Source organism: Oryctolagus cuniculus, chromosome 20 (genome assembly GCF_051225735.1).
Source record: "Oryctolagus cuniculus isolate XC-2025 breed Fujian yellow rabbit chromosome 20, ASM5122573v1, whole genome shotgun sequence".
NCBI lineage: Eukaryota > Metazoa > Chordata > Mammalia > Lagomorpha > Leporidae > Oryctolagus > Oryctolagus cuniculus.
This window is the reverse complement of record NC_142886.1, coordinates 7,565,413-7,590,745: the sequence shown is the minus strand read 5'-3', so window position 1 is coordinate 7,590,745 and position 25,333 is coordinate 7,565,413. Positions and strand designations below refer to the sequence as shown.

General features: G+C 38.9%; 1 protein-coding gene across 9 annotated transcripts in view; it reads right to left on the bottom strand.

Annotated features, from left to right (window-relative positions):
* Positions 1–8,173: 8,173 nt before the first annotated feature.
* The window catches only part of LOC100347948 (uncharacterized), a 30,944-nt gene continuing 13,784 nt past the window's right edge, over positions 8,174–25,333 (bottom strand). For 3 of the 9 annotated variants that reach the window (XM_070065655.2, XM_070065657.2, XM_089322505.1), the window contains 5 exons: positions 18,205–18,247; positions 16,385–16,448; positions 15,778–15,904; positions 15,446–15,538; positions 8,174–14,504 (listed from right to left, as the gene is read on the bottom strand). In XM_070065655.2, coding sequence (XP_069921756.1) covers positions 12,232–14,504; positions 15,446–15,538; positions 15,778–15,904; positions 16,385–16,448; positions 18,205–18,247 — 2,600 coding nt within the window. In that variant the 3' untranslated portion in view covers positions 8,174–12,231. Of the gene's footprint in view, positions 14,505–15,445; positions 15,539–15,777; positions 15,905–16,381; positions 16,449–18,158; positions 18,248–25,333 lie in introns of all 9 variants that reach the window. The other 6 variants (XM_070065658.2, XM_070065659.2, XM_089322503.1 and 3 more) reach the window with 5 other exon arrangements.

Genomic DNA, 25,333 nt, shown 5'->3' with positions numbered 1-25,333 from the left:
CACCCTGGGTGTCCAGTGAGAGGTGCTGCCTATCTTTGAGGACACCAGAATACCCTGAATATACCCACATGCTTGAAACAATTTGATCTTGAAAGGGGTTGAAGCTCAGAGGCACAGAAGAGAGATTGCATTATTTTAATCTCTACTGAGAGCTTGTATAGCCGGCACTATTCTCTTTCACACACACATTCCAAAATCCTATATAAGCATTCTATGCTACACTTTAAATTTCAAACCTCATCATCAAGATATGGTCAGCAGCCACCTTGCTATTGCTATTTTGACAGGCAGAGTAAGAGAGAGAGAGAGACAGAGAGACAGAGAGAAAGGTCTTCCTTTTCCGTTGGTTCACCCCTCAAATGGCCGCTACAGCCGGCACTGCGCCGATCCGAAGCCAGGAGCCAGGTGCTTCCTCCTGGTCTCCCATGCGGGTGCAGGGCCCAAGCACTTGGGCCATCCTCCACTGCATTCCCAGGCCACAGCAGAGAGCTGGACTGTAAGAGGAGCAACTGGGACAGAAATCTGACACCCCAACCGGGACTAGAACCTGGAATGCTGGTGCCGCAGGTGGAGGATTAGCCAAGTGAGCTGCAGTGCCAGCCAAGTGGTTTGCTGTTTATATGTTCACCCTCCAGAGAACCTGAACAGGCTACCTAATGTTCATTCTATGCCGGAGAAATCACACCAGTTACACTTGCTGTTTGATTTTGGTTAGTTTCATCCAAGAAGTAGTATAATGAAGTAACAAGGCAACATATTCAGAGGACAGGGAAGCAAGATTTAGTGCATCACTTCTTAATTAGGGATTTTCTGAGGCAATGAAGACCAGCTGTGATGATCCTTAAAGGGTTCCTGGTGCCTCTGACAAATTTCTTCAAGAGATGAGACACAGGGCAAAAAATACAATCAAATATTACATCTGAACAAACATGTTACTTTATTCACTCATAAAGCTGAGTTCTCACCTGTCTTTCCTTGTATTAATGGAATTGTGTTGATCTTTCATGAATATATAACTATCACTCCTCCTAGTCATTTATCCTACCAATTCTAAGTAGAGTATTTTCATATTCTGTCTTTAGGATCATTCTCATTCAACATTTTTTGGTAGGAAATTTATTCAGAATCACCAATGGGATTCGATCACTCCTGTGAACCCCTTTACTATTCTTCAAAAACCAATCTCCCCCTAGATTCTTGGGGAGATCACTGTCTTCCCTGAGAGGGATTCTGACCTCCAATGGCAGAATCTTTGATAATAGTATAGGGAATGTGTGGGCACCAGAGCCTTGGCTACTGTTTCTGTGCATGACTGTGGCCATGTACATACTTTTTGCCTTTAAATAACTCCCTCTACCAATCAGAGATAAAGGCATCTACCTTGCAAGGGTGGAGTAGTTGGGACTAGAACTGACACTCATATGGGATGCTGGCACTGCAGGCAGCAGCTTCACCTACTACACCCGGACCCCGTCCTCTGACAAGTGGTTTTAAAAGAAACAAAACTAGGTAGCTTTCTGCTGATAAGTGACAAAACTAATGACAATTATTGAAAAGAATGGCTGTATTATACTGAATTTTCCTCAATAATGGGAGTTACACTTCTCAATTCATTCACACATATTTGGTATAATCCATAGTCTGAGTAAAAAAAGGCAACAAGATTATTTTTCTGCTTATCTCACAAAAATGTGAGATGTAACTGATAATATATAAAAAAGCAACTATAGTTGACTTTTGTAATAGATTTTTACAATAAATATGTGGCCCAACACAATGGTTAATCTCATAAAATCATGCAGCACTTAATTTTTTATTTAAAATGAAAATATAATTAGTGGTTGTGAAAAAATAAATACCTTTTTTTTAGAATAACTTTTTTAAAAATTGATTTTATTTATTTGAGTTACAGAAAGAGGTAGAGACAGAGAGAGAGGTCTTCCATCCACTGGTTCACTCCCCAGATGGCCGCAATGTATAGAGATGGGTTGATCTGAAGCCAAGAGCCAGGAGCTTCTTCCAGGTCTCCCTCGTGGGTGCAGGAGCCCAAGAATTTGGGTCAGACTCTGCTGCTTTCCCAGGTACATTAGTAGAGAGCTGCATTGGAAACAGAGCAGCTGGGGCTTGAAACAGCACCCATATGGGATACTGGCTCTGCAGGCCAGGGCTTTAATCCACTGCACCACAGTGCTGGTCCCAAAAGAAATTACTGTTTTTGAAAATAAAGAGAAAGATGGAAGCAGAAACAACAGAGAGAAAGAGCTTCCAGTCACTTTTTCATGCTCCAAATGCCACAAAAGTTGAGACTGGGACAGGCTGAAACTAGAAGTCAGAACTGAATCTGAATCTCCCACAAGGGTAACAAAAACCAACTACTTGAGCCATCACCACTGCTATTCTGAGTGTTCATTAGTTAGAGGCTGGAATAGGAAGTGGAAATAGGTATTGTACCCAAGCTGCAGGCCTCCTAAGCAACATAAATGATGCACCACTCACATCAAGTGTGTGCTTTTAAATGTATTGTAGACTTATATAATCTTAAATATCAACTGTTCTTAAAACTATTTCTAAGTACAATGGCGACAAATTTAGTTCCTATATTTTTTATCTTGCAAGAATTTATTTATTAAGATAGGTTTTTTTCAAAATTCCAAGATTTGATCCAGAAGTCTATATCTGATATACAGAAAGAAAACTTAAATGGGAAAATGTAGTGACATTTTTCACTGTATAGTTTAAGCAATTTACATTTACTTATCACAGTATATATCAGGCACTATATAAAAGAACTATATATGAAAGAATGGAAATACTATTAACATAAGTGAATATTCTAATAATATTCCACCTATCTACATCCATTCCCCCAAATTATCTATAAATAAATAGGATACCATCTGTACATCTGGGAAAAGCATTCACTAATGTCCTAATTCAATAAAGCAGACATTACAGCCTTATAACATAAGGGAACTTTGCCAGTAATATAACCCATCTTTTTCAAGGTGTTATCTACATTTCTTTAGAATATATATTTTTTCATCTTTTATTCTTAAAAAAATGCAGTTTATCTTAGAGTCTTCAGAAAAATTGGTAAATGATTTTCAAATATACACAAAATGAAACAAAACTAAAGTTAAAAGGATGATAATATGCCTGAGTATAATCATTTGTAAAATTTCCACAACAAAATAAAAGCTAGCTACACACTTCAAAGTAATTAAATTAGTGAGAATTCCATTCTTTGAGCCCTCTTCAGCCATTTACAGACATTAAATTCCAAATATCAGTATTGTAAAAATAGGTGGATATATTTAGTAATTACATCAAAAATCTTAAAGAGCAAAAAAATTTACACACCATAATTTTCTATGATTACTTACTGACAAATACTAATTTTATAAAATTATCACATAAACAGAACACATCTTATTGTGTCTTGTGACCTAGCATTTGGTTAACTTACCAACTCAAAATTGAGATGTAATTCCCTTCTACTTCTATTAGTGTGAGAGCTCTGTCCTTAAGCCGAGAAAGGGTAACTATTTTTGTCAGACATTGCAGTTATAGTAAGAACAAGATGAGGTTTGCTACTTTGAGTACTCTAAAGAAAAAAATAACATTTTTCCTTTCAAAATATCTGGATAGGTGTTTCTTGATGTTCTATTTCCCATACTAGTAGCCAGCAAGAAACTTGGATCAAGGTTCTTGGAAAATGAAGGTGGAGTTATGTCATTCCCAGGAACACAATGCATGGGATAGGATTGAACATATTAAGACCAAAGTTCACAAAGAAAAGCTGATGAAATTTATGAAGGTTTCCTGAGCAAATGAGTTCAAATTACCTGTTCTTGACAGATTCAAATGCCTAGCATAACACTGAATAAAAGGGAGTAGATATCCCTACCTTTATATAATAAATTACATCCTTATATGTGCCTTCAAGATGGCACTGAAATCTATTTAACATTGATTTAATAGCTGTTCCTTTGCAGTTCTATCACTATTTTCTTCATATTATTCTGAAGTTTCATTATTAGGAGAACTGACACTGGGTAAGTGTCAGGGCACAGTGGGTTATGGCACCACCGAAGACACCAGCATTCCATATTTGAGGACCAGTTTTAGTCATGGCTGTTATTTCTGACCCAGCTCCCTGCTAATGGACATGGGAAGGAAGCAGATGGCCCAAGTGGGCACTGCCAGCCCTGAAGGAGACCCAGATGGAGTTCTGGGGACCTAGCTTCAGCTGAGACTGTCCCATCAAGGCCATTTAGGGAGTGAACCAGTAAATAGAATATCTGTCTTTCCCTCCAGTCACATAGCCTTTAAAATAGAATTCAAAAATCTTTTAAAAAAGAATGCTATGGCGGCCAGTGCTGTGGTGCAGCAGGTTAAAGACCTGGTCTGCAATGTAGGCATCCCATATGGGTGCTGGTGTTAAGCCCTGCCTACTCCATTTCGGATTCAGCTCTCTGCTATGGCCTGGAAAAGCAGTGGAAGATGGCCCAAGTTGTTGGGGCCCTGCACCACATGGGAGACCTGGAAGAAACTCCTGGGTCCTGGCTTCAGATCCATTAAGCTCTGGCTATAGTGGCCACTTGGGGAGTAAGCCAGTGGATGGAAGAGCTCTCTTTCAAATAAATAAAAAACTTTTAAAAAAATTATGACCTCCTTCTTAATTCTCATTATAAATGATAAACTAAGAGGAATTATATTCTTTGTTTTGAAACTGACATTGTCCCATGCTAATATAGGACCCTTTTTGACTTGTGATGACATATGCATCTTTACTTTTAACATACTCATGTATTTATATTTAACATGTATTTATTCTGAGTGGCATATATTTGTGCCTTGCTTTTATATTTGTTCTGTTAAAATTGACATTTAAGTGTGTTATCATACCTTCTATATTTAAGTGGTTGAATTTAAGTCTTACATTTTATTACTTTTTTTTTTTATTTTACCATAGACAATTTTTAGAACACACTTTTCTACCTTTTTGTTGATATTTATGATTCTATTTTTACTTTTGTGGATGATTTGAATAACTCTGCTTCACGTTATTTTCTGCAGGGTGATTTATAGGATTAGCACCTTAATTTGTTGTAATATACCTTGAAATGATTTCAAAACATTCAGACTCTGGTTTGTGAGTTTAGTATAGGGAAGGAACATAGGTGAAGAATCAAAAGCTCTTGACCCAGTTAAAAGGTACTCTTTGTTCTTTGTAAAATGTACCTGAGCAGAAAATTCTCATTTTTTAAAAAATTTATTTTTAAAGGCAGAGTTATAGAGAGAGTCATAGAGAGTCTTCCATCTACTGGGTCACTCCCCAAATGGCTGCAACAGCAGGGGCTGGGCCAGGCTGAAGGCAGGAGCCATTAGATCCTTCCAGGTCTTCCATATGACTGTAGGGGTCCAAACACGTAGCCATTTTCTGCTGTTTTTCTCAGACCAGTAGCAGGGAACTGGATCAGAAATACAGCATTTGGGACTCCAACCAGCACCCATATGGGATGCCAACACTGCAGGCAGTGGTTTTATGCAATGATGCTGACCCAAAATCAGTGGTCATTTCTGAACAAGAACACCATTTACTTTCTTCGAAATACGAAGGTACCATCACAAGCAGCAAATGAGTAAATAAACTACAGTATTGAGGAAATCAGGTAGAAGATGGCTAAATAATCTAATTAAACAGAAAGTGAAAGGGGTTTGCTATTACATGTAGAAAAATATTGTTTTAAATATGAAGTTGAACTTATACTTTATTTAAAATCCTTTTCAAGGCTCAAAAATTTTTTCAGTTGTACCTAAATTCATACAGTTTAACATCTTGCAGTAATGACACTTAGACACCATTAGTTATGAAAACTAAAAATAGAGGATAAAAATAACAGCTAACATTTATTCTATACAATATTTCCAACATTTTATTTTTTCAGGAAAAAATAGGATATCTTCTATTATCTTAACTTCAAAGAAAATGAAACTGAAGCCTAAAAAGCTAAGTAATTGGTTTCCAAGGGTACTAAGTCATGAAATGGCAAAGTCCTGGACAAGGCATTATCTGAATGAAAGATATTTATTTTCCAAATTCAATGTTCCATTAAAAAGATCCCAACATCAAACTACACTTTCTGGTAAAACCTGTGTAATTCTGCAGATGAGCACTGTTCCAAGCCATTGCCCTCTAGAATAGTTTGAGAGCAAGCTAATTTAAATGCATTGAAAATATGAAGACCAGGGACCTATTTTAGTGGATAGTCTATCCTCTTCCTTTAGTGGGGCATTTAATTAATTGACAATCAAAAAATAAGTGATTGAAGGGCTGGCACTGTGGCGCAGTGGGTTAAAACCCTGATCTGAAGCGCCAGCATCCCATGTGGGCACCAGTTTGAGTCCAAGCTGCTCCACTTCTGATCCAGCTCTCCACTATGGCTTGGGATAGCAGTAGAAGATGGCCCAAGTCCTTGGGCCCCTGTACCCATGTGGGAGACCTAGAAGAAGCTCCTGGCTTTAGATCTGTGCAGCTGTGGGTGTTGTAGCCATCTGGGGAGTGAACCAGCAGGTGGAAGACCTCTCTCTGTCTCTACCTCTGTAACTTTATCAAATAAATAAAATCTTAAAAAAAAGTGATTGAAATTTCAGCATTATGTTGACAGCACATATGAAGAAAAATTCACTTATGCCTAAATTTTATACAAAAAAGGCATGGCACAAAATGTAAATGAGTTAATTATTTTGATTCTACTCAGTAATATTTTCATGTTTGAGAAAATATTACAATTCAGATTATTCTGCAATGCTTTCAGCTTAGATTTACTGAGTCATCAACTTTTATTCTATCTTATAATACTGAAGATTAAAACTTAAGGGGCCAGTGTTGTGGTGTAATAGGTTAAGCCACTACTTTACAATGTCAGCATCTCATATACAAGCTGGTTCACATAGTTTGTTCACTCCCAATGCAGCTCCCTGCTAATGTGCCTGAAAAAGAAGCACATGACCCAAATGCTTGGACCCCTCCATTTTCATGGGAGACCTGGATGGGGCTCTTGGCTCCTGGCTTCAGCCTCGGCCAGCACTGCCAATTGTGACTATCTGGGGAGGAATTCAGTGGATGGAGGACCACTCTGTCTCTCCCTCTTCCCTCTGTAACTTTGACATTTAAACAAATAAATCTTTAAAAAATCAAGAAAACAGTTTGAGCTGGCATTGTGTCAAAGCAGATAAAGTCACAGCCTGCTTTGCCATCATTCAAAAGCTCCACTTTTGATCCAGCTACCTGCTAATGGCCTGGGAAAGCTGCAAAGGATGTCTCAAGTGTTTGTGTCCCTGCCACCCACAAGGGATACCTGGAAGAAACTCCTGGCTCCTGGTTTCAGTCTGGCTGAGCCATTGTGGCCATTTAGGGAGCAAACTTGTTAAAGGAAGATTTTTCTCTCTCCAACTTTGTATTTCAAATAAATAAACGTTTAAGAAAATATTAATACTAAGATCTTAAATGTTGATAAATAAATAACAATCCTGATGTGTTCATTTGAAATACATCTGAGCTGGACATTTGACCTGGTCATGATGATGTAGGTAAAAACACCCATCCCCCACATCACGGTATTTGGGTTTTATCCTAATTATAGCTCTTGGCACCATAGTCTGATAACACAGCTCTTGGTGTCAGCAGTGTTGGCTAAGTAATTGGATTCCTGCCAACCATGTGGGAAACCAGGATTGAATTCCTTACTCCTGGCTTCAGGGCCTAGCCTGGCCCTGAAGCACGACAGACATTTGGATAAGTAAATTTCTCTGCCTCTCAGATACAATTTTAAATGTTAAAAAGTAAAATACGTCTGGGTAAGATATATGTTTATAAGGTTATAAATATACTATTCATAGTTTTATCCCATATACATATGAGGAAGTGAATGTTTCTGTGTTAAGTTATTTTGGTTTGCAGATAATTTAAAATGAAATTATTGTTCCATGATGGCCATTAAACACTGTTTGGCAATGATCAGCCCAGTTAAATGAGTGAACTTTGTTAAATTATCCACGTATCAGTGTGCACACTTTAGCATTTGATTCCAGGGGCCAACTTTTGCTTTTGAAGACTTTTAAATGTAATGATTCAAAGGAAAAATAAAAAGATGGTACAAATACAAACTTCTGAACAAAAATATTTTCTTAAAATGCAAGTTTATGATGCTATAAACCAGGGAGACATAAATAAACCACTGAGAACCAAAAGCAAACAGCATTGTCTTGTTTGGCAAGTTGAAGTGTTAAGAGAAATTCTTTACTTTTCCTGCAAAGAAGATAAACTGTGTTGTGATATCAGATTCACTTTAAGTTTAGTTACATCATGGGCAAGTCATCTGCTCTAATGAAAACAAAATAGAAATCTTTACATACAAATCTTTGATTGTGGAAAATAAGGTATAGGAGATTCCAAGATGATAGATCAAGGAATGACAAACTGTACTAGGCTAGGGATAAAATAGCAAAGAAAAAAAAAAAAAGGAGGAAACACACTCCCAGTGGAGCATGAAAGAAAACCATACTGGAAACTACAAAAGAAAGAGGAACACCATGGACCTTTGCAGAAGATGTAGCCATGCACTATAAACAAGGGCACAAGAAAAAAACTACAGCAGCTGAGAGTTGGAGAGTGTGCTAGCTTGGAGACAAAGGTGAGACTGGACTACAGCAACCCGTGGTGACATTGCTGGAGGGAGAGTATGGTGCAAGTCCAGACTGGAGCTCTGGGGCCTAGAAGGTACTAGTAGTTACCAGTGTAAGTAAAATAAATGTTTACTTCACCCCAACCTCCCCACAACAGTACCCGCTGCTTGGCTGAGAAAGGGTGGATGCCATTTTGAGGTTGGGTGGCAGATGCCAAAACCTCTGTTTACATGCATAGCAACTTGCTGAGACAGGATGCCATCTTCGTGGTAGTACTGGCAGAAGATGCAGGGAGAGAGCTACATTTGGCAAGTGGCCCTTGTATGATCCAGAGATTCTAGTGGAGAGAAATATCTGCAGTCCCCACTTACTTTGAGCCTGACTGGATGGACTGACAGATTGCAAGGCACACATGTAGAAGGCGTCCCCATTAAGGCATACCACAGGCTCTGAGAAACCTACAAGAAAGGGAGAGATTCCTGCACACAATCTACCAAATTTGAGTCATAAAGACACAGAAAACCTAAACAGACCAATAACCAAGACTGAAACTTTATCAGTAATAAAGATACTCTTAATAAAGAAAAGCCCAGGACTGGATGGCTTCACTAGAGAGTTCTATCAGATATTTAAAGAACTAATTCCAATTCTTGTCAAGCTAATCAAAGTAACTGAAAGGAAGGGTTGTGGAAAAAGAAATAAGCCTCAGATAGATAAAATCAAAATTTATCCCTTGTCACTGAATCCCAATTCAGTTTCACATACTATTATTCTCCACCTCACCCCCCTGCATTCATCCACAGGTTTAGTGGCCTGGGAGGCAAACTAGAAGAACCTATATGAAGAAATTAGCCTCCAGCTTCTACCCTCCCCGCCTCCACCCCTGGCCCACCTAAGATATAAAAAAGCCCAGCCCCTTGCGTCTGGACCCTCAGCCACGTGTTTGGAGTGCATGCTGGCAGCAGGTCAACCTCTGTGAGTTAACTCTGAATAAATTTGGTCTTGCTGTGACTTTGTACCCAGTCTTTGTTTCTCCCCCTTTTCCTTAGAGGGAAACTCCTTCTATGAAGCCAGCATCACCTTAGTTCCTGAACCAGAAAAAGATAAAACAGAAAAAGAAAACTATAGACCAATTTGTCTGATGAACACAGATGCAGATATCCTCAATAAAATACTAACTGAATCCAAAACACATCAGAAAGATCATTCACCTGGACCAAGTGATATTTATCAGTGCTATGAAAAATCTAGAAAAAGCATGCTGAGAATCAAGTGAAAACAAAAGAGAACCAAAATACCTAAGGCAATCTCATATAACAACAACAAAAAAAGCCGGGGGCATCACAATACTGGATCTCAAGGCATAATATAGGGCAGTTATGCACAAAACAATCTTGTACTGGCACAAAAACAGACTTGTAGACCAATGAAAAAGAACAGAAACTTCAGAAAGCAATCCATATCTACAACCAATTTATCTTTGACAAAGAAACTAAATCAATCCATGGAGCAATGACAGTCTCTTCATCAAATGGTGCTTGGATAACGATCTCCACATGCAGAAGTATGTAGAAAGACCTTTACCTTACACAAAAATCCAATCAAAATCAATCAAAGACCTAAATCTACAACCTAGTACTATCAAATCATCAGAGATCATTGGGAAAACCTTACAAGATATTAGCATAGGTGAAGAATTCTTGAAAAAAAAAAAAATCCTAGAAGCACAGGCAATCAAAGCCAAAACTGACAATTGGGATTATAAGCAGAGAAGCTTCTGTACTGCAAAAGAAGCACTCAGCAAAGAGGCAACCAAGAGAATGGGAGAGAATATTAACAAACGACTCAAGTGATAAAGGGTTAGTATACAGAATCTAGAAAGAGCTCAAGAAACTCAACTACAACAACAACAACAACAAACACTCCAGTAACAAAATGGGAAAGGGCCTGAACAGGTTTTTCGAGCAAAGAAATACAATTGGCCAACAGACACTTGAAATAATGCTCAAGATTACTAGTTATTAGGGAAACACAGATCAAAACTACAATGAAATTTCACCTCAACCCATTTACAATGGCTCACATACAGAAATAAACAAATAACAAATACTGGTGAGGAGATGGAAAAAAAAAAGGTACCCTAATCCATTGTTGGTGAGCATGCGAAGTGGCCCAGCCACTATGGAAGACAGAATAGCAATATCTCAGAAATATGAATATAAACTTAGCACATAATCCAGTCATCACATTCCTGGGAATTTACTCGAATCAAAAGAAAACAGCATCTAAAACAGTTATCTGTATTACTGATAACTAATCATTGCCACTCAATTCAAAAGTTAATATCTGAATCAACCCAAATGCTCATTAATCAATGATTGGATTAAAAAATTCTGGTATTTACATATTATGTAGCACTACTCAGCTGTAAATAAATAAATCATGTTTTTTGCAACAAAATAGATGAAACTGGGAAACACTGCACTTAAATAAACCATCCACAAAAAGGCAGATATGTTTTCCCTTATCTGTGATAACTAATAGAGTACCTAGAATACATTGGGTTGAAATGAACACTTTGAGATTTGATGATTGTTTAAGCCCTTATCTCTTCCGCTGAGGAACAATGTTTTCTTTTTCCTTCATACTATTTGTTAAACTCTTTAGTTAGTGTAGGGTTTGCCTTATGTGTATAAAGTAAGCTGAAAAAGGATCTCTGTAAAAATTGAGAGGTGACAGGAGAGCAAGGAGGCGGAAGGTCTGGAACTTGTATCAAGGAGAGGGCAGGAAATATCACTATGTTCCTAAAACCTACAGGAGTGTGTGTTTGTGGGGGGTGTGTGTCTCTTTGTGTGTATAAATATATTATATGAAAAATAAAATTTTAGAAAATAATAAAAGACAGTGTTGGAAATTTATGGGATACAATAACATGACCCAAAATGCAGTTCCAGGGGTGGAAAGAGAATGGTTTAGAAGGCATATTTGGTGAAATAATTATAAAAACTTTCCCAATTTCTAGAAATAATGGGATGTCCAAATATAGGAAGCACACAGAACACATAATAGCACTGACCATAAAGATCTTTACCACGATACTGCAGTCAAACTTTCAACAGTAATGCATAAAGAATATTCTAAAACATGCACGACACAAATGCCAAACAACTTTTGGAGGATTTCCAACTAGATTCACAGGTGACTTCTCATCAGAATCTCTATGGGCTAGGTGAGAATGAAGAGATATAGTCCAAGTTTTAAAAGAAAAAAAATATCTGTCAACTGAGGATACTATACCCTGCCAACCTATTTTGAATGAATGTGAAATAAAGATCTTCCATAAAAAAAGGAACTGAAAGAATTTGTCACCACTCATCCAGTCTTAAAAGATGCTCTAGTATGGTTTTAAGTTGTGATTTGCAGCAAGAGTCTTTTCCAGTCATTACATTCATAAAGTTACTGCACTGTGTGAATTTTCTGATGCATTATGAGTCGTGATTTATTGCCAAAGGCTTTTCCATAGCCATTACATTCCTAAGGTTACTCCCTTGTGTGAATTCTCTGATGCATTATGAGTCGTGATTTATTGGCAAAGGCTTTTCCACAGTCATTGCATTCATGAGGTTTGTCTCCTGTGTGGATTTTCTGATGCATTACAAGATTTGACTTATAGCCAAAGGCTTTTCCACAGTCACTACATACATGAGGTTTCTCACCTGTGTGAATTCTGTGATGTTTGATGAGGTGTGACTTGCACAGAAAGGCTTTTCCACAGCCATTGCATTCATAAGGTTTCTCTCCTGTGTGAATTCTCTGATGCATTACGAGATTTGACTTATAGCCAAAGGCTTTTCCACAGTCATTGCATTCATGAGGTTTCTCTCCTGTGTGAATTCTCTGATGCATTACAAGGTTTGACTTATAGCCAAAGGCTTTTCCACAGTCATTACATTCATGAGGTTTCTCCCCTGTGTGAATTCTATGATGCATTAGGAGTTGTGACTTTTGGCCAAAGCCTTTTCCACAGTCATTACATTCATAAGGCTTCTCCCCTGTGTGAATTCTTTGATGCATTAAGAGATTTGACTTATCACCAAAGGCTTTTCCACAGTCATTACATTCATAAGGTTTCTCCCCTGTGTGAATTCTCTGATGTTTGATGAGGTGTGACTTGCGCATAAAGGCTTTTCCACAGCCATTGCATCCATAAGGTTTCTCTCCTGTGTGAATTCTCTCATGCATTATAAGATTTGACTTATAGCCAAAGGCTTTTCCACAGTAATTACATTCATGAGGTTTCTCCCCACTGTGAATTCTCTGATGTTTGATAAGGTCTGACTTCTGGCCAAAGGCTTTACCACAGTCACTACATTCAAAAGGTTTCACCCCTGCATGAATTCTCTGATGTTTCATAAGGTCTGAATTATGCGCAAAGGCTTTCCCACAATTATTACATTCATAAGGTTTCTCCCCTATGTGAATTCTCTGATGTTTGATGAGGTCTGATTTCTGGCCAAAGGCTTTTCCACAGTCATTACATTCATAAGGCTTCTCCCCTGTGTGAATTCTATGATGCATTAAGAGATTTGACTTACTACCAAAGGCTTTTCCACAGTCACTACATTGATAAGGTTTCTCACCTGTGTGAGTTCTCTGATGTTTGATCAGGTGTGACTTGCACAGAAAGGCTTTTCCACAACAACTGCATTCATAAGGTTTTTCTCCTGTGTGAATTCTCTGATGCATTACTAGATTTGACTTCTTGCCAAAGGCTTTTCCACAGTCACTACATTCATGAGGTTTCTCTCCTGTATGAATTCTCTGATGTTTGATGAGGTCTGACTTCTGGCCAAAGGCTTTTCCACAGTCATTGCATTCATGAGGTTTCTCCCCTGTGTGAATTCTCTGGTGTATTATGAGTTGTGATTTATAGTCAAAAGTTTTTCCACAGTCGTTACACTCATAAGGCTTCTCCCCTGTGTGAATTCTCTGATGTTTTATGAGGTATGATTTCTGGAAAATGGCTGTTCCACACTCATTGAATTCATGAGATTTCTCCCTTGTATGCTGTCTAATTAGATTTGACTTCTGGTATGTGATTTCTCTACATTCATTACATACATGGTGGTTTTCCTGTATGTGAATACTGTGATGGATGCTATGGCAAGACTTATAACTGAATGATTTCCCACAAAGTATACATGAGTAGGATTTTTTCCCTGTATCTGGTATCTGATTTATTGCAAGATCTGATTGGTAAACAAGAGGTTCCACATACCCAATATCTTCATAGAATTTCTCTCCTGTAGTGATTTGTTGATGCATACTGAGGTTAGTATCATTATGGAAAGTTTTTTCAATTTGAGTTGTGTTTCCAACAGTGAAAGTTGACCCATCATAGGACTCTCCCATATGGACCATCTCAAATCTAAAGAATATCTTCTCCCTTTTGAAGTCTTTCCCATATCCACTATGTTCAAATGACTGGGTCACAGTCTGCATATTGTGATACTCATTAAGAGGCTCACAGCATTTGAGGGAGTTCCCAGGTACCATAACAGCATCAAGTTTCTCTCCAGCTTGTAGCTCATCAGGCCCACTGTGGGGATACACATTGTGACATACATTGCATTCCTCAGGTTTCATTGCTGAATAATTTTCATGTTTGATAATCAGTTTCGAAATATGATTTGAACTGCTTATCTCAACTATCTTGGGAGTTGATGACCTGTTATTTGTCGTAACATCATGATTCAAATTTTCGTCTTGAAATTCCTGGTTGGTCCTAATTACATCATCACTTTTCATGGCAACTGAAATGAAAAAAAAAAAAAAAATCAATGAATCACATGAAAGTGTTTCTCCTGGAGTAGTGATGAAAAGGAATGAAGTTACTTGTTATCTAAGTGGCATAAGATTTTTTTCAAATTTATTTGCATGCATTTCATAAACACAACTTTAAGAACACAGTAATTCTTCCCAGAGTACCCTGCCTACTACCCACACTCCTGAACGTCTTCATATACCCTCTCCTGTTTGCAATCTTGTTTTTTTACTAAGATCTATATTAACTTTACACAGAGCAGGTTAACTCTATTCTAGGTAAAGTTCAACACTTTGTATGAGGAAGAAAAAGAGAGATTAAAAAAAAAAAGGAAAAAAAAAGTAAAGCAAAAAAAGAAAGAAGAAAGAACCAAAGTTATTCCTCAACAGTCCAGAGAAGAGCTGTTCAAAGTCACTACATCTCAAAGGTAATTTGCTTTTCTGAGCATCTTTTAGCATTTACTTATATATTTACTTACTTGAGAGACAGAAAATATGACACAAAAAAAGAATGGAACAGAGGGTTGCCAGCCACAGGCTTATTCCTCAACTGTTCCCAACAACCTATCATTTTCTTATTTGAGAGGCACAGAGAAAGAAAAATAGAAAGAGACAATATAGAGAGAGTTCGCATTTATTGGTTCAGTGTTGAGATGATTAAAATACCAGGTTCTGTACCTGGCCAAAACCATGAGTGGGAATTCAGTCTGAAACGAGTTTCTATAAGTTACCCAATTAACAAGTACTGAAGGAATTAATAAATCAATGAAGGAAAAGGTATGAAGCTATAAAGAAGGACAATTTAGAACTTGGGGGATATACCTAACCTAGTAAGACTTGGGAAAAATTTATGGAAAGAGCACCAGACAACATCTACTACACTCTTTCCTCTTTCTGCCTTGGCCTCCCTGCCCATTATGTGCAGACTGACCTGGAAGGCTCTGATTTAGGCATTCTTCCACCATCCATGGCTCTGCTCCTTGCTCCAACTTGAAGATCAAGTCAGGTTTGGTAATACAGTGTCCTATTAATGGAAACAATGGAAGACTCTGTCAATTAACTACTTTAATTAAAGGAGTACAGCTTGGCCTAGGAGCTATGCAACAAATATTCCCATTTGAATCCTTTCCCAGATGGTAGGTATTCGGATTATTCATGGACTCAAAGCTATGCCTGCCCATCATTAAACTTTTATAAAGTGTTCACTTATTTGTTAAATAGCATGAAAATGTGACCCTTGGGCTTGTGATGGGTGTCACTCACCCAAGGAGAACAGGCTGCTGTAGATCTCCAGCATCACATCCCTGTACAGGATTTTCTGAGCTTTGTTCATGTTCTGCCATTCTTCCCAGGTAAAGTACACAGCCAGGTCTTCAAATGCTATCATCACCTGTAATAGAACACTTCTGGTAAACATATCAACTCTGTCACATATCAAACACTGACAGCTGTGTATCTTTTATATGGGTATGAAGGAAGGATGTGGTTTCATTTTATACTTGTTGAGCATTTGGACAGCCACACAGAAGCATTCAACATGGAGTCAAACCTATGACCTAAAGGCTGTGAAGAAAGCCCAAGCTGGAGGGAAACAGGAGTTTTAGATCTCAAAGGGCCAGAATTTGTCAAAGGGAATTTCAAAGCAGGCTGAAAGGGGACAATATTAACTCTTAAAAGGGCAAAGAATGTAGAAGTATTCAGGAAAAAGACAAGAAACAATCAGTGAAGCTATAATGGGAACAAACAGGAACAATTTCCAGGAAGACACCATGCACAGTCACTTCAAATATGGCCAAGAAGAAATATCTTAAAAGAGAGGGGAGGCATTTAGTTTATGCTTATTATGCCAACTAAGATACCCTACTTCTACCTCAGATTGCATAAGTTTGATTTCCAGGGCCAGCTCCAGTTTCCAGCTCCCAGCTAATGCAGACCTGGGGAATCAATGATGAAGGCATGAATGAGAAAGGCCTAGACACCATTCCTGACTCCTGACTTCAGTCTTGCTCCACCTCTGTTTGGTACGGTTATTTATTGTGTGAATAGGTCTGTGGGAGCTATCTCTCTTGTGATCCATCAACTAATTTCTCTATCAAGCTCATAAATATTTTTAAACAACAGAGAAGATTCAAGTAAGACAAAGAACAGAAAATAGCTTTTGGCTTTGTTTATGATTATTCTATTGATAAACACTCAAAGAACTGAAATAACATTATATCAAATTAAAATGAAAACAATGGAATTATTTACCCAAAAACAGAACTTGGGAAAGTCTGCAACACAATCTGCATTTGTGACTAACTGAGAGAAATGCATATAATCGTGTTTAGGAAACTGCAGGAGGCTCCAGCATGTTGATGCAGCAGGTTAAGCCTCCACCTGCAATGCTGGCATCCCATATGAACAGACGATTTGAGTTCTGGGTTCTCCACTTCCAAGCCAGCTCAACTGCCTTTCAAATAAATAAATCAACCTTAGAAAATAAAAGAACCTGCAGTAGATTCTTCTGCCCATTTTTTATTCTATCCCTGAATCTAGTTCAGCTTCTCAAAACTAGACTATATTCTCTAACAATTCAAAAACAAACTTAACTGATTTCTGTTTTAGCACTAGGTAACTCTAACCCTTGCAGAATGCTAATTATTTTTATTTCCAGAGTAGCACTAAAACACTGCCCACTATATTATGCATGACAATAAAGACTGTTTCAGACATCATGACCCAAAAATTTAGCATATTGTACTCTAAATTCCAATGTAAAACATGTAACAAATATATATTTTGCCACGGCAACAGAAAGACCAGAGTCCAAACTGTCTTATCTTAGATGACTGCAATGTTTCATAATCATGCCAAATTCCTCATTCATGTTGTTTGTACACATTCCTTGAGAGTAAATTTTATTTTTCCATTTTAATTAGAAAACTATTACAAACCTCAAAAAATGAAAACTGATAATAAGCTGAGGAATAACTAAGAAAACCACTGATGGGGGCCAGGGCTGTGGCACAAAGGGATAAAGCCCTGGCTTGCAGCACCAGCATCCCATAGGAGTGCCAGTTCAAGTCCCAGTGCCTTTACTTCCAATCCACCTCCATGTTAATGTGTGTGGGAAAGCAGTGGAGGATGGTCCAAGTTCTTGGGCCGCTGTATCCACATGGGAGAACCAGAAGAAGCTCCTGACACCTGGCTTCAGATCAGCTCTCCTCTGATCATTGCGACCATTTGGGGAGTGAACTAGCTCTACCTGTCTTTGTAATTGTGTCTTTCAAATAAATAAAAAATTAAAAAAAAAAAAAAAAAACATGGGAGCCAGTGCTATGCTGTAGTGGGTAAAGCCACTATCTGCAGTGCTAGCATCCGATATGGGCGCCAGTTTAAGACCTGGCTGCTCCAATTCTGATTCAACTCTCTGCTATGCTCTGGGAAAGCAGTAGGAGATAGCCCAAGTCTGTGGGTCCCTGCACCCATGTGGGAGACCTAGAAGAAAGTTCTTGGTTCCTGGCTTCAGATTGGCGCAGTTCTGGCCACTGCAGCTAATTAGGGAGTGAACCAGCAGATAGAAGACTCTCCTTCTCTCTCTGTATAACACTAACTTTAAAATAAATAACAAAATAACAAAAGTAAAAAGCGAACCCACGTACAGGTGATAGATTTTCTTTGCTCTTAGAACTATGTGAAGAATCATACCTGGAAGAAAAGGTGAACTTCTCTAGTTTCCTTCTATGTTGAACTGTGAAGCAAAAAAAATATATAAATATAAATATATGGTAGAATGAATAAAGAATAATGAATACATTGAGAAAACATCAGCTTCACTGTGAAGGAATAAACCTTTAGACACAGAAATATATAGGAAAAGCATCATAGATTAAACAGAAGTTATTGGTTTAATGAAAGCATTTTCTACAAATTTTATAAAATAATAATGTAAAAGTAAAAAAAAAATTAAACTGTAAGGGTTATTGTTCAAATAAATGAAGTTATCAAAGAGATAAATATTACATTGTCACTAAAATGTACACTGAAGAAAGTTATTGTGGGTTTACTATTTTTCTATTAATGCAGAAGTACCACACAGGATTCCATATTTGTATGTACACTAGAACACTTGTTTTTTTAGACCTGAAATTCTATAGAAAGCATGCAACTTACAGCTTCGTATTTCTGGCCAAAATTGCATTGGAACAAACATATATCATGTATATTTAATGCAGTACACTTTACCAGTAATGATTCCAAATAATACCATTCCCTGTATCCATACCTTCTGAAGACTCTGGATTTCACTTTTTCACTTGCTTAACCCCATGATATATCAGTAAATGTGACAGAAACAGTTTGTGAAGTATTTGCCTTCTCAGATTTCCCTTATTTGACACAGTTATCTTCTGGAAAACCCTGGGGCCTGCCTGTTGCAGAGATAGGATTCATCACAAAGCACCAGACATTTAAGTGAAGTCATATCTAAGGCACCAATCAGTTCCTCAGATGACTAATCCCTTATTTCTGACCCCAGGCTCATCATAGGAACTGCCCAGATGAGCCAATCCCAAAATACTGAATCAGAATTACAAATCAAATGGGTAATTGACCTACAACAAATACTGATACATGTTGGTGAGCAGGGGAGAAAGTTCAATTGCATGCAAAATACAATTAATACAATTCACAATCTCATGTTCAAGTTTCCATCAACATAGGACTGGCACTATCATGTAGCAAGTAAAGTTGCCACCTGCTATGCAAGCACCCTATATGGACACTGGTTTGTATTCCAGCTGCTCTGCTTTTGATTCAGCTCCCTACTAGTGGCCTAAGAAAAGCAGTGGAAGATGGCCCAAGCACTTGAGTAAATGCTACTAATATAGAAGACCTAGATGAATCTCCTGGATCCTGGCTTCAGCCTGTTCCAGACCTGCCCATTGCAGCATTCTGGGGAGTGAATTAGCAGTTGAAAGATCTGTGTCTATCTCTCTCTTATATATAACACTTTCAAATAATTAAGGAAAAAAAGCTCCTATTAATTTGATCTATGCCTCAAAACTTGATCATAGCAAAGCTGCTGACACTAAAAAGAAAAAAAAGGTTTTGGAAAAATGCAAATAAACTCTCTGGAGATAGTAAGATTATGCTGCACATTTCTGCTTATACGTGGTCATACTCTGTTCAAATTTTAAGAAACTTATTAATAAATGAAGTCTGATTTAATGTAATTTTACTATTCAAAAAACAGGAAAAAGCTTACAATAATTTTCTGTAGCTGCATATATACTATATAATGTTCAATATTTTCAAGAAGAAATTACTGACAGTAAGTAGGAAATTTTTATGATATGATTTTGAAATCACATAAACCATACATAGCATTAGGATCAAAAGTAAAGACATGCTCAAGGCAATCTTCTACAGCAATACTTATTTGAAGCTGGTGACAGCTTCTGAAATTGACCTGAAAAATAATTTTTTTTTTTTTTTTTAATTAAGTGTGACACAACCGAAAAAACACTAGCCAAACGTTAGGGTGATGTCATCTGCAAATCACATTACACTACTCAAACCATTTATCTTCTGAAATACAAATTTGTTTCATCTTTTTTACATGCAGAGACCCTGGCAAACCCTCCTTGAACTACCAGGAAGAACTATTAGGATACAGGGGGAAGCAGCATAGCCTAGATACCAAATATATGGCAGACTAGGTATCACAGACCTCCATTTCTGGATATCATGATACTGGAATGAAGTAATAGGCATGTGGTAGGAAGCAATGTAGACTGTGATTCTCAGACATGAGAGGTTATCCCTCTACCCCAGACCACACACTTGAGACCACTTAAATAAGTAACATTTGCAGGCCCTTGCCTGTCTTTCTAATCCATTCACAACTTTCTTTTGAAAGCTGGTCCAGAGCTTCCACTAACATCCAATCTTTGATAATTTATGGATGAGGTAAGGTAATATCAATTAAATCTTGTTCACTCTGGTCAGTATGATCAATAACTCCTTGGACCATGCAAAGCTAGGATCTTCACATTTCAGTGACTCTTTTATCTCTGTTCTAAAGCCTTAAGGCATTGTCTCAAAGAGCATCAAGTGGCATTCTGTCAGAAATGATTCCTATTTTTACAGCTCCCTTCTCCAAGTATCATAAAAACTACTCACTTCCAAAGGAAATGGGGCTGTCACCCAGTACCCAAACTTCCATATTCCTGGAAACTAGATCTTACATAAACCTCTATAACCTCAAATGAGTAGTGCTGGGCCGGCTACCCAGTGCAGAAAACCAGAAACTTCACTTGGAGAAAATACACCATCAAACCCCACAAATGCAACTGCACACACCTCACAGTGATTTCTCAGGAAATGCTGGGGCATTTCACGAGTACTGCTAATACACTCACCTTACAGATGGGTAAACAGTGACAGAGGTGCAATCTACATTCACTCCATACACATTTCATCTCAAATGGCCTGAACACCCATCTCCATCCTATAGCCATCTTTGATGAAGCAGACTGTCTACAGAACTTTTGGAACCACCCTCTGTACACAAGGAGACACACTGTTCTTTTGTCAGACACACCATCTTCTGACAAAAAAATCCTTGAAAATTCAATCTTATTGACCTTTTCTCCAGCTCTAGAACTGAGGTTTACCACTGGTGTCCCTTTCTGGACCAGCCAAGATCTATGGGGTGCACTGAATGACAGATCCTAACACCTCATATCTATGACTGTCAGCTATGCCACTGAGAGAAAGGCACCTGTCCTGCTCTTCAAGGTTCCTTTTACCTCCACGCTAACATTCAAAGACACAGAAACCAACTACACAGTTCCTGTGCAATATGAGGACAATTCCAGGGCCAGGAGTTCTATGAAGATGGTGGCAGTGGTTGGAATAGCACATGAAAAACCAGAATTGAATGACATTTGGGTAGTAAATCAGTGAACAGGAATCCTCTGTCTCTAAGTCTCTTAAATAAATAAGAAAAATTCATGGGGCCAGCACCATGGCTCACTTGGTTAATCCTCCGCCTGCGGCGCCAGCATCCCATATGGGCACCGGGTTCTAGTCCCAGTTGCTCCTCGTCCAGTCCAGCTCTCTGCTGTGGCCCAGGAGGGCAGTGGAGGATGGCCCAAGTGCTTGGGTTCCTGCACCCACATAGGAGACCAGGAAGCACCTGGCTCCTGGCTTCGGATCAGCATGTAGTGGCCATTTAGGGGGTGAACCAATGGAAGGAAGACCATTCTTTCTGTCTCTCTCTCTCTAACTCTGCGGGAGGGAGGGAGGGAGGGAGGGAGGGAAGGAGGGAAGGAGGGAAGGAGGGAAGGAGGGAAGGAGGGAAGGAGGGAAGGAGGGAAGGAGGGAAGGAAGGAAGGAAGGAAGGAAGGAAGGAAGGAAGGAAGGAAGGAGTGAGTAACAAGAACCTAAAATGACTTAGGCTTATGTCCTTGTTCCATCAATCCTGACTCTGAGTATAGATAAGGAGATGCGGCACTGGTCTATTTTTGGCTACTCCTGCTGATACAGAGCATTGACATGGGGTGGGGTATCTATGCTCTGGATTGGATTGATTGAAGAAGAGCACTCTTGTGTTGTTCCAGCATGATGGCTTGAAATATAGAAGTCATAAGCGCCTGTAACGATCTTTGAAATGTCAATTATACATGGTAGGAATAGGAGCACTATGATTATGAGGCTGAAAGGAGAAATTATAAACATTGCCCATGGAAAAGATGGTCAAAATGAGGCAGGACAATGGGGATATAGGAAAGCAAGAGTCCTGCACATAGCGTGAAGACAGTGTATGCCTGAACACTTCTGTTTTATTTAGTGTGTTTGTGCTGGCAAGGAGCTATACGATGTGGTTAGTCTGGCCTGCTTTTAGTCCTGGGCTCCCTCATTTCCTCCCTCTGCTTATGGAAACCCAGGTTGCTTTCAGGAGTTAAGGCAAGGACTGCTCTGACTTCTTCAAGCTGAAGAGGGGTGAAGTAGGGACCTGTGCTCAAGACAGGCTTCCAGCAGAAGGCGGAAATTGTCTCCTTTCAAGGTTTCATGTGCATGGCCATCTAGAATTTCACTGCTTCAAATCTGGAGGAAATGAATCTAACAAGCAGATTAGATATACAGGGTCCAAAACTAAGAGAAGAGTCATTAGAAAATCTAAGAAAGGTGCTGTCCAAACAAGGAGGGAGTTTTCCCATTGAGAGGCAAACAGAAACTGACAAGAGGGGCTTCATAATAATCATGTGGGTGTTAAGGACTGGCCAGGTATATGCAAGGCCCAGACCTATTATCTCTTCACGTGTGATATTGGAAGAGACATCATAAGGGAGGTATGAACCCCCTTAGAAGACACCCTGTTGACTTCCATTAGCTACCTGGCCTGGGAGAAGAGCTGACCTGAATAGGTTAGTCCTGAATAGGTGACAAATCTAAAAGGAAACTTACAGCTCTGCCTGCAATGTTATTGACCCTAGGCCATCCCCTCAATGGCAGTGGTTATTTAGGAAGTTGGGCAGAGTAAAGGGCTTTTTCAGTTTAGGGAGGGCAGTAGGGTTTGCAGCTCTGACCCAAGAGTCCTTCAACCTCCAGGGCAGTTCTGTTTCTAGTGTCCTTGCTCTTGGCAGAGCTGACAGGGCTCTTCAGGAGCCAGTTTCTGTTACAACAGCTGTTTGCCCAGTGCCCTGACTCCTCATATTGAAAACAGGTCCCAACTGGGGGTGGACTGGCCTTGTTGGGTCTCCTTGACGGCAGATCACCACATAAAGCAGCGATTAATTGGCCTGCCACTTATCCTTACATTGCTCCCGCTGCCCAATTCCAAAGAATTCGGACATTTGATTTTTGAATACCTGCCAAAGACCCAAGAAGACTTAGAATAGCTAGTAGAAATAGGAGTTCTTAACAATATAATATAGACCAGACTTGATCATTGTTTCAAGGTGATCAAATGCTTTAGGATGAGTGTATATTCAAACAAATCACAACTCTTTTAATAAAAAAAAAAAAAACAGCTATTTTTAAACAATCAGAACTTAGGGAGACAGAGAATATAAAGATTACCTCAACAGGATACAAAATTGATGTCTCTTTGCTCTGTCACAAAAATGGGAAATGAAAAGCTTAAATAAGTTAGGATATGGAATCATCTCATAATTTGAAATAATTTTAAGAGTCAGAAATAGGGAAGAGAGCTTATTGAAGCTGGCTAGAAAATTCACAGGGAATCACCAATTAAAAAACTATTAAAAGGATATGCTTAATATTTCAAAGTTAGAGATAAAACTATTTCTAAATATTTCTGCTTTCTTTATTCAAAGAAAATAAACTTGCAGAGGTTAACCAACTGCCAGTGTGCACACAGACCAAACACTTGGCAGAGGGCCCAGACCCCAGCAGGCTGGGCCTTTTTATATCTTAGTTAGTAGGTGGAGGTGAGCTTCTCCATACAGGTTTTTCAAGTTTTTTGTGGGCTGTCAAACCTGGAGAAGAATGCAGAGGGTGGGGTGGGAAACAATACAGGATGTGAGAATGAACTGGTCTCTTGAAAGAAGGGGCATGGGTAATAAGAACCTAAAATGAATGAAGCTTATGTTCTAGTTTTATCACAAGCCAAACCCAAGAGCCCAGAACTCCATCTGGGTTCCCACATGGGTGGCAGGGACCCAAGCACTTGGACCATATTCTGCTACTGTCCCAGGTACATTAACAGGGAGCTCAATTGGAAGTGGAACAGCTGGGACTTCAACCAACACTCAGGTGGAATTGCTTGCATTGTAGGTGGTGGCTTAACCAACTGTGCTACAACAGTGTCCCTGATACTGACATATCATTAACTAAAGTCTATATATTTTTTTCATTTCAAATTATCATTTTAAAATCAGAATCTAGATCTTTTAATTATAAAAATAATACATGTGGGCAGTACTGTGATCCTGTAGGTTAAGCTGCTATCTGGAATACCAGCATCCCATAACAGAAAGGCTAAAATTAGTCCTGGCTGCTCTTCTGTTTCAGCTGCCTAGTAATCCAGCTTCCTGGTAATGCACCTGGGAAGACAGAGGAAGATGGCCCAAATGCTTGGAGCCCCATCACCTATATGGGAGACCTAGATGTGGATTAAATACATGGAAATTGTTCTTTTTATTAATAAATACAAATGTTTAAAACATTTTTTTTTCTTTTACTGCATCACTACTGCCTTAATCCAGCACTCTAAGAACAGAATCCAAAGTCAGGCATAGGTTGCAGTGTGGGGCACAGTGGAAAGGGCAGCAACAGCCCTATTTCTCTAACAGCAACTGCTATACCCCAACTTCTGATCCAGCAAACTTCTACCCACCACCCAAAATCAGCTTCATAAAGCAAACCACTGGAGCCAGTGCTGTGGCACATAGGGTTAAAGCCCTAGCCTGAAGTACTGGTGTCCCATATGGATGCCAGTTCGAGTTCTGGCTGATCCACTTCTGACTCAGCTCTCTGCAATGGCCTGGAAAAGCAGAAGAAGATGGCCCAAGTCCTTGGGCCCCTGCACCTGCAAGAAGAGACCGAGCTCCTGGCTTTGGATCAGCTCAGCTCCGGCCATTGTGGCCATCTGAGAAGTGAACCAGAGGATGGAAGACCTCCCTTTGCCTCTGCCTCTGTCTCCCTGTAACTCTACTTTTCAAATAAATAAATCTTTAAAAATAAAAATAAAATAAATGACTTGGGGGAAGGCTCAGAGAAAATCAATGACCCCATTATCTCTGCCTACGAAGAATTTTAGAAACCAGCATACTGTTAAGAAAGTGAGTTTATGGCCAACCTACGAATA